The sequence below is a fragment of the Vulpes lagopus genome, chromosome 10 (genome assembly GCF_018345385.1).
Source record: "Vulpes lagopus strain Blue_001 chromosome 10, ASM1834538v1, whole genome shotgun sequence".
Classification (NCBI taxonomy): domain Eukaryota; kingdom Metazoa; phylum Chordata; class Mammalia; order Carnivora; family Canidae; genus Vulpes; species Vulpes lagopus.
The window spans coordinates 44,426,965-44,442,562 of NC_054833.1; the positions used below are offsets into that span (position 1 = coordinate 44,426,965).

Genomic DNA, 15,598 nt, shown 5'->3' on the forward strand with positions numbered 1-15,598 from the left:
CTCACTCATTTTCTAGGGCCCACGTGGAAGCTGACGACGCCTAGGGTCACTTAGTTTAGTTTCCTGATAAAGCAGACAGCGCTGTGATACAGGAAGACAGTAAATCAAGGAATCATCGGTTCATGCTATGATAGATTTTTTAGGGCTCTACTGTTTAGGATTTACTCCACCTCCTTTCTTTCATTTTATGCTAATTATTTACCTGCTAAAATTAAAGCTTATGAGAAGCGCTACTATTAAAATAACAAGCCAAAGTGTTTATTGCTTTTTTTCTCCTTTTGGAAAGGAGCCAGTGCCTATCCATAAAATGTATTAACATGCATATAAATGCTTCTGTACAAATGTGCATTTGATCCTGCCCCTTAAATTGAAAGCACCTCAAACTAACACTTGACTTGGATGTTTCAAGTAAGGAGATGTGTCAACTGTGTCATGACAATCTGGTGTAGAGATGTTTCAACTGTACAATTTTTGGTATTGTTTTTTACTGCTATTTTATGCATACAGACTTGACTTGTAAGTAAGTATTGTGTTCTTATGCGGTGTGTTTTATGTTTTTCTTTCCTTCATCTATTCTTCAGAAACTCAGCTATAAGTGACATTAAAGCTGCAGTGGCTTCTCAGACTGCTGGTTAATTCTGGCTCCTTAGAAGGGCTGCATTTTTTTTTTTTTTTTGATGGTTATAGGGTCCTGAGGAAAGCATGCCAACTGAAGGGGAACACCGGTGTAAATTCATGTGTCCTAATTTACAAATCAGAAGCAGCAGGCTCATTTGACAAAAAAAAAAAAAAAAAAAAAAAAAAAAAAAATTTGTATTTTTTTTTTTTTTGCATTCCATTGCATTTAAACATTGCCTGTGTCGAGTCCAGAAGAGTCTTTTGGAGTCTCTAGAACTTATGAAAATAATTACCAGCTGTGGTAAAGGAGGGATTGTGGGGAGGACAGGTAACTACTTGCAGTTTTAACCAAAGACGCCACCCCAGCTACAGATGACGAGCTCCTGTGCCATATCACCATCCCTTCCTGGCCATAAGGGAAGTGTGGAAGGGGACATACTGGAAACATATAGATCTGAACACTAAAGCAGGGCCAGATGGGTTGACTTTGGAATGAAGTTGGCCATTGGAGTGGTATTTAAAAAAAAAAAAAAAAAAAAAGACAACTCAAAAAAAGAATGTCATCGTGCATTTTGTTAGATATTTATCCCACTTTCCCTCTAGCCAAAAAGCAAAGGAAAAATTTCTTGAGCCCCTTGAGCAATTTCCTGTGAAGAGGAGCCAGGACAGCAGGCCTGGTTTGAAGCCTAGCAGAAGGAGGAGAAAACTTGAACAGCATCCGGAATGGAAGAAGAGAGAGAAAGACCACATTTTCTTCCACAGCAAGTGCATCTGGCAGGGAGAAAGGGAATGCGCCATCTCCTGCTGCAGCCATGGAGGCAGGGCTCCTGGCAGCTCCCCGCAGCCAGCGTGGTGCTGCACTGGGAGCAGAGGAACGGCCGGATACTCTAAGCTGTGGAAGGTCACAGGATGGGAAGTGGCGTTTGGCAAGTTGTGTGGACTTGAGTGTGTCCGTGCTGGTCTTCTGCTCTTAGGTTTGTAACAACACAGTTAGAGCCGCAAAGCGAAGAAGGGATTCACGGTGGTGGAGGGGGGACTGGGGGCAGGGGGTGAGTGTCTGGAAGCCTTTAACATGTTCGTTCCCATGGCCTCCCCGTTAATGGAACTTTCCAGCCGAACTCTGCTGAAATAATAACATGGGATGGAAAATTTGAGCTCATATGTTCATCTGCAGGCATCTGAGCGTAAGCCGTAAACGGATCCTAAAAGTGCGATTGATTCAGTGATGCCTGATTGGCAGTCATGAGGCCTGAGTGCCCGCGTGGGCTGGCTTCAGACAAAGGCAATGTTTGAATGTATGAATCCCTTGTTTAGGCAGCCTGCCGCCTGAGCTTTTCTGCCATGGGCCTGAGCCCCAATGCGTTCAGAGCCACCGAGTTTGCACTGGTGTTTCTCCTCACTTTGCATGTTCCCCTGACTATTGACTAGCAAGTAGATGTGTCCTGGCAAGACCCCCAGAACCAAAGAATTGACTGTTTTCCTCACTGGCTCGCAGCTTTGAGCTGAAGGCATGTCTTAAAACAGTGCAACTCACTTCAAATGCTTTTTGCTTTTCATTTATTATTGCTTGTCACGCGATGTTCTTTGAAAGCTTGCTCATATATTATCTGTTCCATTTTTTTCCATTTTCCCTTTTTTTGCATGCCGTTCCTCCTGTCTCCTCCCTTCCTCCAATCCTCTGTTCCCGTCTGTAGACACGGCCGCGACGACAGAGCCAGCAGTTCACGGTTGGTATCACATTACTGTTTATCTACTTTCTCAGCGCTGCTGAGAGGCAAGGCAAGCCTGGGAAAAAGAGAAATGCAGTCTTCAAGGGAAATCGTGTTCAAGTAGACTGATCTCATACATATACTGTAATTCTTAAGGCTTGGAAGGATGTCGAGTCTTGTCATTTCTGTTGTGAGTTCAGTAGTCGGTGGTTGTGGTCTGGGGCGAGGCCCACGCTTCCCAGGCCGGCGTACAGGAGGGTCCAGCTGCACCTGGCCCTCGTGGACACCCCCCTGGACACCGAAACACGAGGGACTTCACAAACGTCTGTTTGCCTAAAAATCATAGCCTCTGGATCAAAGGCCCAGTTGCTTTCTTTGTTGATAGGCTAGAATCTTAGATGCATTTGGAAGAGGGATCATGCGTGCCCCTTCGTAGTTGAGGCTGTGAAGCACAGTGATGGGCAGATGCGTAGTCCTGTTTAAATTCACAAGCTGGTAAGGAGAGAGGTCATCGCTCGTCTCTTAATTATGTTCCCAATCATATCTACCTCTGCAAACCCGTGCCAGTTAACTCTTAATCTCTGTGTGTGCGTGCAGGCTTATGCTGGCATCGGGCGGGAAACCTCTCCAACCCAGGAATGACACCACATGTAAATTTTAACAGCATTAAGTGGCACTTAAAAAATCATTTGTGTGCGAGTACCTGATAGGCAAAATACTAAAAAAAGGTGGTCATGGCTGTAACCAAAAGGTGATTAAAAAAGAAAAACAAAACGGCCATCCTTTTCTCAATTTCATCTCTGGCTTACTAGGTTGGAATAAGCCTAATAACTTTTCTGTGTCTCTCCAATCAGAAAATTAGAATCATGTTTCATCTGTATATGACTTTATTCCCTAACTCTTAACCCTGGTGATACTGTGCTTGGAGAAAGATACGTTAGTTAAAAATTGGGCTGAATTTTAATCATTGAGTTCAAGGGAATTTTTCAGTAAAGGGCCTATTGACATTACTTCGCATGTTGTGCAAGGTTGGAATCCATCATTTAGGTGACCAGGGGTGAGCAGCCAACCCTTCACTGGTCATGCAACTTTGAGCAAAACCTCTCTTCCTGGCACAGACTGACTTCCTTAAAACAGACCTACATCTGAGGACCTTTCAGTCAGAAATCTCTCAGTGAAGCCTGTCCTGTGCGAGCTGTCCCTAAAGGTCAGGCTCTGATGCTTGGCACATCACCCCCCTACTTGGACTTTCCAATGAGGAATTCCAAGAAAGCGAAATGAACTTAGGTATGGAGCCGTATATCCCTCCCCACATCCCTCAAACCTCACCTGGCCTTTTCCTGTCACCACCACAGAGGGAAAAGGGAAAGGGCCAGATACACCAGCAATCATGAGAAATCAATTAGTTATAAAACCTCCACTTTCTCAGGTAATGCCCCATAGTGCTTGCTACAGCTCGGCACTGCACTCCATTAAGCTTAGTTATTTGTAGGTTTCATCATTAATTGAGCACTTCCTGACTTTTATCGATTAGTCTCAGAGCTTTAAGGCTATTTTAATGTCGTTCAAGAGATTTTGTTCTATTCTTTTTAAGATGCTTAAAGTTCTGAGCTTCCTATAATTGACTCCAGGGTCAAATGTAACCATAAGATTCCTGAATTCTGTGAGATCTTTGAAGAAATATTGATCCTCTATCTCCTAAGACTCCAGAGTTCTATTTGCTAGGTCCCTTCGATAAAATCCATGTACTTATGTGACTCTAATGGATGTAGGTCTTGGAGTCGGGTGAAGTATCCCAAGTAGGAAATATGTTCCCTGACCTGAAAAATGAGAAGTTGACTTAGGGGCCCGTCATGGTCTAGGATCGGGTCTTTCTGTCTGAAAAGAGAAAGGGACAGCGATCTCTCTTTTATGGCATAACAAAGAGACACTTGGAGTAAGACTTTATAGCTTTCCTGTGTCAGGAAAAAGAGAAGCAACCACTCACTGCCTTAGTTCGAGGGCAGTGTTCAAGCCAGCGATACACCACTAGGATGTCATTCAATGACTGGAAGTACATGAGAAATGGCCCAGAGCCGAGAAATGTTGGGGAGGTGGAAAAAAAGAATGCTACACACACACACATACACACACACACACACACACACACACTATTCCTTAACAGCAGGAGGAAAGAAGTGGTGACCCAGGTTGCCCCCTCCCCCCCCATATAATACATTTAAAAACATGTTCTCCTAACTTGGCTCATATTCTCATAGCATCCTCACCACCTTCTTGAACAGCATACTCTTCAACCTACAGCCAAAAGCTTTCATGTCAGCATTCCTTGACGGAGGGGAAACAGTCTTCAGATCAGTCATCAGGGTAGAAAAGGGGATAGAATATGGTGGAAACTGGAAAGCAGAGGTCCCAATTTCCAGAGAGAAGAAGATCTGGAACTGATTGTCTTCAAGTGAATTATGGCTTAAAACCAGCTTCTTCAGTGCAACAACCTTTGACTCAGATTCCCTTGAGAACAACCTTGAGACGTTCATGATAGAGATCTGGGTCTAGAAAAATGGCGTGGTCTGAGAACTTGGCAACTCAAATGACAAGACATAGTAGGTCAGCCTCTCGTGGCTACCTTATTGGTCTTAAAAGTTTTCATACTGGAGTTCCTTCTACAGTTCTCTTTTCTTTTATAAAGACGGAAAAAAAATATAAAAAGCTTTCCCTTTGAAGACTCATTAAAATACTTTATTCAAGCTTGTGTTGCTAGAGTACGTATGAAGTTATACCAGTTGTTGATGTATGTTGACCATTTGTTCTTACCAATATCTGGTTGGAATAAGCATGTATTGGAAGGTTAGAAGTGCATGGGCATGATTCAAAATCAAATGGATTTTCTCCAAAAAAGAAACCAAACAACAATCAGTCACAATGTGTTTTTAAGCATCTAATTGAGGGTAAACGCAAAAGCAAGGGTAAGAATGGGATTTTTAGACTAGGGTGACCGAAGGGATTTCCTTTAAATGAGGATCTTGAGCACTTGTGTTTTTGGAGCTCATCCTTAAGGCCTGGACCGAAAGAATCCTGTGCTATGTGTGCATGTTGAGCGATGCAAAACACTCTGCCACACCTGGTACCACGTGGTCTGAAATTGATGGCAGAGATGCATGAGTGACTCAAAGCACGGGTGGTGTAGTCACTACTATGATTATTGATGTGTGGGTGCGTGTGATGGTTTTTGTTTGTTCAAACGTGGGCGCTTCTCTGTGTCTTGTGCCCTGTGTGTACCCTCTCCCTTCCCCCACCCACCTCCCCTGTGTGAGGTTTTGGGTGACCGCATGCCCATGGTCTGGAATAGTGCTTGTGCTTTTGCTGCACTGCAGACAGCTGGCTTCCTCTGGGTTGGAGATTCTCTCCCCATCCCCTCTCCTTCTCCCTCTCTTCCTCCCTCTCCCGTTTTATGATTTCCTAGTCAACCTATCCTTTTGCTTTCCACCTCTTGATCTATCAGAGGCTGATGATCTATCTCATGAATTTACATATCCCAAATGAGTTTTTCGATAGTTTTTAATTCAGTATGTAATTATGGTAAGACTCAAACTGGGAACACCCCCCCCCCGAAATAATTTTTCACTTTCAGTTTTGGTTGCAAAAAGCGTTGGCCTGTGCTAGATACACGTTCACACCCTAGTCCGCTGCCCTTCGGTGACCACCCCCTGAGGCTCCCTTTCCAGATTTATTTTATAAGTTGCACAACGCTTGATAGAATCCTAAAAGCACATGAAATTCTTGACTTTCTGTTCAATTGTGGGGTACTTCCGAAGCCCATCCGAAAGACCAAGAGCCAGCAGTGCGCATTATTACAACCTCTATGTCCACCATCTATGTATGTACCTCTCTGCACATCTCTCTGTATGAGTACACAACAGTGGCATTCAAAGGCTGTCATTCAGTCAAGGGGCTCTGCAGACATCGTATGTTCTACTCCAGAACAAAGCTAAAGAGGTTTACTGATGGCTGCAGGACCTGAAGATTGTGTTTCAGCCTTGATATGCCGTTTGGAAACAATGTGCTACTGTTTAACGGCGTGAACCAAATTTCTGCTAATGGGAAGAAGGGACAAACTCTCCACAAAAGCTGACAAAGCAGGAAGAACAGGATGACTGAGCTTTAGATTAAAACTACCGGGGGCGTCTGAACTCTTATGGCTGGTGATGGAAGTAACAGTTTCCATAATATTGCCAAGTGATCAGATGTATGCCGCTTAGGTAAGAAAGAGACCATCGCCTACTTTTTCATACTGGGAATGGTACTGGAGCCAGGGGGCTACATTTTTGGTTCCTTGAGGTTTTCTTTGATCGTTCTTTTATGACATTTTCTGAAAAAAAAAAAAAATGAAACCCTGATGAACTGAATCCACAAACATTGAAATTTTGTTTGACCTTGACTTTATTTAACTACCTCTAGGATTTCTTACTGTTTCTAATGTTTGAGGTTTTCCTTAACCTGGTTTAAGATTGCCACATCACAGCACTTTTAGAAACCAGCGATGTCTGTTGGAAAAGAGGAGTAACAACAGCAGAGGCACTGAGGAGGCCCAGGGTATGTCCCGCACATCCTAGACCGCCAGCAAGCAAAACACACGTCTCCACAGAAGAGACCATTATTGTGCATCCATGAAATTACCATGCTCAGATTTATTTGCTTAAAAAAAAAAAATACAAATCCCATATGGACCAATAGTTAAACTTTTCACTTGTTTAACAAAGTTTAACGACATTTATTGGATACATCTTGATTAGAAGTGACAAGAAAGGGCTTTGACAAATGATACGGAAGTTTAAAGAGAAAAACCAAAATGGGATTTCCCTCCGTATTGTTAAATTGTGAAGTTTCCTTTTAAAGAACATTGCCCATAAAATGCATCTTTGTTTCTTTGAGAAAATAAGAGGTGTATAATTTTTAACATGAAAGAGGACTACCTAAGTCAAAGCAATTTTAGGAGGTAAATTTTGCTTGTCCTCACAAGTACACTCAGTGCTTCAGTACATTCTTCCAATTATATTTATTCAAAAATTATCCAACTATGGCCGAGCACTGCAGATTCATAAAATACAACAGTAGTGCAAAAACAAATTTAACGCCACTAATCTAAATGGCTTCCCACTTTCAGATGTAATCTGAGTGGTGGATTCCAGATGATTTGGTATATTTTAAAATTTATGCCATTAAAAATGACAGTTTCATCTTTAATGAGGTGTATATCAACTGTCTGTTGCTTTTTAATGGGAAACTTTGCATATCAATGATATTTCATAAACATATTTGTCTTTATTTTTTAAAATTAGCTTTCTAATGCCCTCCCTAAGGAAGCAGGCATTCAGCAGTAAAGCTGCCTACTTTGAAACATCCTTGTTTAATATGGTTCAGTGGGTGCCAAGCACGTATGTAGAATGCTTTGATATTCATTGGGCCACGTAGAAGTGAGGGATTAGCCTTCTGAGAACTGCAAATTCATAATTAACTACAGAGAAGTACTTTATGTTGCCCATTTATAACAATTATTCAAATAATTGTATTCATCAGTCTTTATACAAAGGATAAAGCCAATTAGAAATAGGAACACTTTCAGCCAATCAGATTTCAGAACAAACAGATAGCATCCCTACTCAGTTGCCTCTGTAATTGATTGCATTACTCACTGCTTTCCCTTTTGTTGCCTAAATCCATAGTTTGGGAACATCCATGGACTCAAACCCTCCCATTTCTAATTGGCACCTGCCCTTGAATATTGGCACCCAAGATTCGTAATGGAAATTCTTCTTCAAGAGCTGATACGACAGCTTCCTTTCACAGCACCAGCCTAGCTATCAATATTCACTTGACTCTTTATAAAACAGTTTACAAAATCCAAGCTTTTACTGACCATTTCTACAAGATTGTTTCTGTTACTTTGGGTTTTTTTTTTTTTAATAGTGTGATCAGTTTGACAGTGCTTGTTTTCAGAGCATTTGTTTCATGCTCTGGTTGGTGGTTCACTGAGCATTACTCCCACATCATTCACTCAGCAAGTGCTTGCTGAGAGTCTACTCTATGCTTGGCTATAAGAGAACGGAAGGATGAAAAATAAAGACTCGCCCCTCTCCCCAAATCCTTGTTTTATAGACCCACAAATATTCTTCCAAAATGGCAGATCCCATTAGAGAAGCATTAGCAAATTGTGCAAAGTAGAGGAGGACCCAGAGCCATCAGACAGGACTTTGAGCAGAACATCAAGGAACAGGTGGAGGCCTGCTTGGTCATATCACATTTTGTGGTGGTTAATAATGTGTTAAAGGGGCAGCCTACAGGCAGAGCTTGAGGTCCCCTAGCCAAGCCTCCCATCATTTATCTACATCCCTCTAACCCTCCTCTAATTCAAATCAGAGCTGGCTGAGAGCCGTCCCAGCCAGCCATCATTGGTGGTGGCTTGGTATAGGTAGGCCTTGTTAGCTCCCACCAAATTATCTCCTGACCTAACTGCTTTCTCAGCTTGGAGGGTTTTATTTTTCAGGAATACCACTGATTTTTTTTTAAATTCTCCTTTTTAAAAAGTCATTTTGTGAATCAGATTTTCTGATGAAGGCATAACCTGCAATCTGTAGTTAGCAGATGCTGTACCGTTTTGAAATAAGTGATCCAAGATCATCATAAATTGATGATGAAATGTATTTGTCAGTATTGGCAAAGGATTTCAATTTAGATAAAATATGAAATAAAACTTACATACATCAGTATGTAACATCTCAATGTATTTGTATTTAAGAGCTATGTCAGAGCATCGACAGCTAACAATCAGGCTTTATTTTTCTTTTCTTTTTGCATGCTGTTATGAATGAGTGATTTTAAACATTCACCTTCATGTTTCATGTGCTTTGAAAGTGGAGACTGAGGAATCTTTCTGCCTTGATTGTGTACCAATAACAAAATGAAATGATTGGAGAAATGTACTTATGGATTAATGCATTCAAGCTCTCCAAAAAAGAGAGAGATAGCAAGAGATTTGGCTCATGTTTTTTTTTGTTTTTGTTTTTGTTTTTGTTTTTTTAAGAAATTCATCCTCAGTTCTTAAGTGTTTTGTTTATGTCCCTTGAGGAATGAAAAGAAAAACGATTTGTTTTTACTTGTAAGGCCTTACTCAGTTGCCCAATTCCGCAGAAGAACTGGACAGTGAGGACCTCTCAGGTAAGGGCTAGTCATTAGGTAAGGCACTGCAGTGTCCAACCTGTGGGTGCTCTGTCCACTTTTACAAAATGGCCAGTTGGTTTCTCGAATACTTAATTAGCAATTGTGGATTTTGAGACTAAAGGAAAACAAATTTTTATTACCACTTTCTTCCTCCTCATCCCCTTCTTTTCCCTATGCTAGTGGCATGTATATTTCAGATTGGGACTGATGCTCTTAATACAAGGGAGGCCAAGTCCTCTTTGGATGGTATGAAAGCCACTCTGTGTCAGTGGCTTGAAATAATTTTTATGTTCTGGATGTAAAAATGGTTCAAGAGGAACTTTTTGCATTACAAAGCAGTTTAAGGATGTTGGATTATGAGAGAAGATCTTTATTTTTAAAAAGAAACAAAATTCCTATTGACCATCTACTTCTGTAGAATAGACTGGAAAAGCCACATCATAGTTATCTTAGAAGCATGGTGTGGGGAGGGGCAGGGAGGAAGGGGGGGCAATTGTTTTGTCACACACCATGATGTAAACTAATTATCCACCTCAGACCTTTTTCACAGCACACTGAGCTCTTGCAAAAGTAGGTTTCATGCTTGATTCCAGGATTTAGGTGTTACTAATCCAGAATAAGAAGCATATCCTAAAAAGAAGGGAGGGGGGAGGAGATTCAAAATGGTCAAAGCTAAACAATTATATGAGCTACCATGATATTGTGGGACTTCACTGCCATCCAGCTACAGCTTCTTAAACATTTTAACCAGTTAATGTTTAATAAATCAGTAAGGAAACCCCCTTCCTCATCATTGTAGTGGAGATGCCATGGCATAGGACTGTAGATCCTTGCTCCAGCCTTTGGAAGGAGAAGTTTCATATTGCTGCTTCTTGAGGAGATTTCACTTCAGCTCCCTTGAACAGTTGATGTGAGGTGGTGGTCCTTGACCACGGGTTTCACCCAGGGAGGAAAATGAGAGCCACCTAGTCTTTTAAAGTGCAGATTTACCACCTCCTATGTGCTTTTGTCAAACTTAAGAAACAGGGAGGATGCTTTTATTTTTCTATGTAGCATGTCCCAGTTTGAGCTTAGCTGTTGGATTTTTCCACCAAGTGGAAGCTCTAAAGGGCCATATTGGGTTTGTCACTGCTGTATGCCTGTCGTGTAGAAGGCACTCGATTGATACTTGTTGGATGAGTAAGTTCCAAATCCCAGTGAATTCAGATAAATAACTAGAAGATTAGAAAGACAGCCAACCCATCAAGGGAGTGTTTGATTTTTGCCTCTTACTGGTGGTGTATTTAGAGAAATTGCAAAAACATTAGGCCGATTTTCATTTAAAGTAAGAGATAAGTCCTTCTCCTTGCATAGAATGTAATGCTGGTTGTAAGCAATCTGTTCTCAGTTCAGGGCCTGACCCTAAAAACAACAGCTCTGACACAGAGGTCCTGGCAAGTGGAATTTCTCAAGGATCTACTAGAGGACCGAGTCTTCATTGGCCTGATCCCTCTTGGCATAAGTAGTCAGATGAGGATCAGTGAGATATGCAGAAGTAATTTTTCTCCTCTTTAGGAAAATGGGACTAAATCAGCCATCCACCCCTTCCCCAAGCATCATCAATTAAGGAAATACTCTGGGTCTCTCAGCTCTGCACTAAGTCAGATGCGATCTTGCTGCAGTTCCATCTATCACCCCTGAGTCAAGAGCAATAAACCAACAACTGTTTGTGCTCCTAATAATTCGGTTAAATTAATAATTATGTTGTTCCCCTACCCCAACCCCTCCAGGAACGCTGCAGTCCCGTGTTGCTCAGAAGCCATAAGTCATGTAGAACACTGATGATCTATCAGGCCAGGCTTGGGCTGCCTTTGCATCTGGTTTGATGAACTAATCAAAAACTGATTAGCACCTTTGTTCAAAGGGGATGCTGATTAATCAATTACTATTGATTGTGAGCTTGGCTTCCCTCGGCAGCAAAGAGACATCTGAGGGAAAAAAAAAACAACCAATAAAAATTGAGCAGCTGTCATAGTGTTTAAATTTATTAAAACAAAATACATTATTTTTTATGAAGCTGTCTCGAAATGGGTCACTGAAGGGGAGCATATTGATTGAGAAAGGATGAACTTCTCAAATTTCTGTAGCCTAGAGACTGAATTCAATTATAATACAAGACAAACAGGTTAACACCCGTCTTAAACAGTCCATCAATAAATTAGAGTAGGTGTTGCACATTTAATGCTAAACTGTGGTAATGAATAATATTACCATCCATTCCCTGGTCCGTAGAATTTCATCCTTTCCTTATTATGGTTAAATGCTAGATCCTGCATTTCCTTAGAAATAATGGTGGTCTGTCTTCTGCCCACCTCCCCCATTCACCACTGCTACCTTGGCTAATGACAATTTCATAAGCAACATATGGTGCTGCATCCCTACCCAGCAAAGCAAGTTGCCCAGCTGATCCTCCTCTTTAATCTGCATTAAAAAATTATGCTCGTGTGTAGTTCAGTGATTTAATTATTGGCAGGCCTGGGGAGCTTACCCGGTTCTACTTTGAACCCTTTCATTCACTTTTTGGGTGTTAACTTTATTGACGATGGACCCACAAGAGTTTTGAATTGTTTTATCAATTACATCTGCTGCTTCCTGGTGACAGCTGGTGGTTATTGCCACCCATGTGGAATAAAATAGCTTTAAGCATATTTATCCTCCTATTTTATTTTAAAACTTTTAAAAAATGTCCGCACTGCCTCCCTCCTTTCAGCAAGGGCCTTTGGGGACTATTTAGCAGAGTGCCTTGGCAAATATACAGTGTGCCAGAGAATGGCCCTCTGGCACTATCAAAGCAGTCTATCAGTCTTCTGCTTTAGAAGCAGAGGCACCAACGAGAAATTCCAAAGCTGTCATGCTTCCCCATAACATGTTTCAACTCTGGCCCTACAAATGAGAAAGTGATCTAGAAAAAAAATCCCACGTCTCCTTCACAATCCATAGAAAAGTATGGGTGGAGCACAAACTCTAAATGGCTCTGATAATCCTTGCCAGCCATGATGGAAGACTCTAGGTGAACCAAGTAGAGTCCCCTAAATGAATTCTGAAGGAAACATGGGCTCAGAATACAGTGTAAATGTAGATAACAGAAGCACATAAAGGCATTTGAATCCAGGCTATCAGTTCTGGGAGGGGCTAAATAACCAGCTGGTCATGGTCATCAGTCCTCCAAGTCGGCTGAACTTGCTTGAAGTGTATGTGGGGAAAACACAATAGATAGAACATAAGGGGGGAGGGGAGTCTCCTTGCCCCCACCTAAAGTGTGGTCCAGATTTGGCAAACAGGCTCTTGCACTTCTGTGGCAGACTAGCAATAATGATGATAAAGAAAAAACAGCCGGGCTGTGTAGACAAATTCAAGATACAGCTCATAAATCTAAAGTCTAGTAGTATTAGCTTGTATTTGTACAGTTCTTTCCAGCTTACAGAACTCTTCCACAGATTAGCTCATTTGCTCTTTGCTGAGCACAACCATTTGAACTCCTGTGTGTGCTAGGTCCAGGGCTGGCCGCCAGGAATGCAATGCTGAACAAGACCAACCAGGAGCCACTGTGGAGTTGATGCCGCAGGCCCCAGCTCTTACAGCTACTTTCTAGCGGGGCAGCCAGGCTCATGACACAAGATAATGGCAGACAGTGGCAAATGCTGTGGAAAAAAAAGTGGGAAAGGTGAACATGAGTGACCAGCCAGGAAGAGGTGGAGGCCAGTTGAGAACAAAAGCTCACCACAGAAGGCCACTGGGACAGGTAGAATGAGCCAGCCCTGGGAGGATTTTCATGAGCATCCTAGGAGGTTCATTAAGGAAGGGTTGTTAGCCTCGTTTTACAAGCGAGGAAGCTGGGGCTCCCAAGGTTGAATGATCCACTCAGGAGGCAGAGGCGGAATTTGAACAAACGGGTTTTCAGACCTCTGCAGAAAATGGGACTTTAGTTTTAGAGTAGTTCTACTTTCGCCTTGAACCCCACAGGCTCTCTGCTCTGGCATCTTCTTGGAAATCCTTTTCCTCTTGGACTCCTTTCAATTCAGTGTGTGCGTCCAGGGAATGAGGAGGGAAAAGTCAGGGTCTCTGGAGCCCATCAGGAGTAGAACCACATGCTGGCTGACCTGGAAAGATCTCTTCTAGCATCAAATCAAACTTTTTCCTTCAAAGGAAACTTTAACCTCAGATGATTTCGGTGCCATTGTCCCATTGTCCGAAATTATGGGGTCAGTTTCCCACTGAGATGGTCCTATAGGCCGTGGTTAAACTAGAGTTCCCTATTTTAAAATTCCGTTTAATACAAGGCAGTAGACTGAAAGAATGGTATCTGGTCCATGGCAGCTTGCCCATGGCTTTCCCCCGATGTGAGTTTGAAGGTCATTGGAGTGCTGATCTTCCCATAATCCAACATGCTGCTGTTTCCTTCATGGGGAGGAAGGAGGCCATCAAATAGGAACGTTTCCTCCAAACTAGAAAGTTGCCAGGCTACAACACAAAATGTGAATTCCAGTTCTACAGGTTGGACACTGCGTTGGGGTGACTTCACCATATTCATTAATCCATCCTCCTCACACCCCCAAATGCCTGAGGTCCACAGAAGCATCTTTCTCCAGAGAGATTCTAGTGGGAAATGTATGTTTGGAAATACTTTACGATTTTATCCTCTTTATCAGCTGTGTGCTCTTTTAAGGAAAACTCTGGTTCCATCCTCCATGCCTTCCTGTTGCCTAAAACAGAAAAGGCACTCACACTTTTAAGTCCTTATTATGAGATGAGTGGGCTCATAGTGTGCCTCCTGGTCTCTGGGGACACTAAATATTTGGGAGTATCCCCTCCTATTAAGGCAATTCTGCTGTTGGGTAAAATAACTAAATCAAGTTACCTGAGATGGGAGAAAAATCAACATAAAAATATTTGTTCTCATATTTAGCTAACAAGAAGTACTTAAAATCCTCATACTCAGATGGTATACCTGGAATCACAACCTGGCCCAAGTGGCCGTCAGCCTTGACCACACAGGGCAGCTAGGCCATCAATCACACTGGGTGCCATTCTGCAAAAATGGAAGAGGGTTTGGTGACCAACTCTGCAAGTGTTTATGGGGCAGCTCGCCATCTGAGAATGGTGCTGAGTGTACATACAGCCCTTACCACCAAAGAGCTGATAAGTATTTGCCTTGAGTCTGTAATATTAAAGAACTGGGACAAAGCCCTCCTTGGGCTTCAATATTGCAGATTTCGATTTGACAGACACTTACCGAGTACCTCTGATATGCCGAGCTCCGGCCCCGAGAGGCACTCTCCTATTCAGCAGCACGCTGGCCTCTCAGAAACAACCCTGTGAGATGTACGCTTGTGCTCAATGACTCAGAGTGGCTGATGCACCTGCCTGCAATCACAGAGAAAAGTAACAAAGCCCCGCTTCCGCCCCAGATCCAACAGCAGGTCCAGAGCACACTCGTTGTGGGCCGTGCGGGAGATGAGATCCTACATCTCCTGCCTCTCCTGTTTGGGCTTATTTCTGGAGGATAATCTAGGCAGTGACAGCCTACAAGAGCCCGAGTCCCTATCATGGAGTAGTGACAGTGTACAGCCAAAACCTGTGTGCAGTCCTTCTCATTTAAATGAATGCATACTGAGTTCTGGGCGGCAGGAGGATGCTGAGTGCGGTTTTCCTTTAAGTAAGGCTTAACATAGTTCCTTTGAAATGTGAGGATAGCTGCGGTTACATGGCTAGAATTAAATGCAGCTGAAGGGTAGTACCAGCTGCCTGGGATGCTCCCTGGATCTTCCTGATTTTCTTGCCTTACATTTATTCCTTCCCTTCCTCTTTCTAAGAAGACAGAAAAGAAAGGTTATGTTACATAGAGGCTAGCGTGCTCCAATATATATTAACATCTTAATGGGAAAGCTGCGCATGTACTGTATACATTTACTACTCTCTGACAAGAGAGAATTAAATGTCAGAAGGATTTGTAGCATCTATAATTGAATTGGTGCTGAGAAAAGCAAATCTTAAGGAAGAATAACATATTAGGATTA

The 15,598-nt window shown here is 42.4% G+C and overlaps 1 protein-coding gene across 6 annotated transcripts in view; it reads left to right on the forward strand.

The window, feature by feature from the left end:
• CADM1 (cell adhesion molecule 1) overlaps positions 1–15,598 on the forward strand; it is a 323,803-nt gene that overhangs the window by 300,437 nt on the left and 7,768 nt on the right. For 2 of the 6 annotated variants that reach the window (XM_041770934.1, XM_041770936.1), the window contains 2 exons: positions 2,313–2,345; positions 9,486–9,539. The exons of 2 other annotated variants lie outside the window; for them this stretch is intronic. In XM_041770934.1, coding sequence (XP_041626868.1) covers positions 2,313–2,345; positions 9,486–9,539 — 87 coding nt within the window. The remainder of the gene's footprint in view (positions 1–2,312; positions 2,346–9,485; positions 9,540–15,598) is intronic. 2 more of the 6 variants (XM_041770935.1, XM_041770938.1) reach the window with 1 other exon arrangement.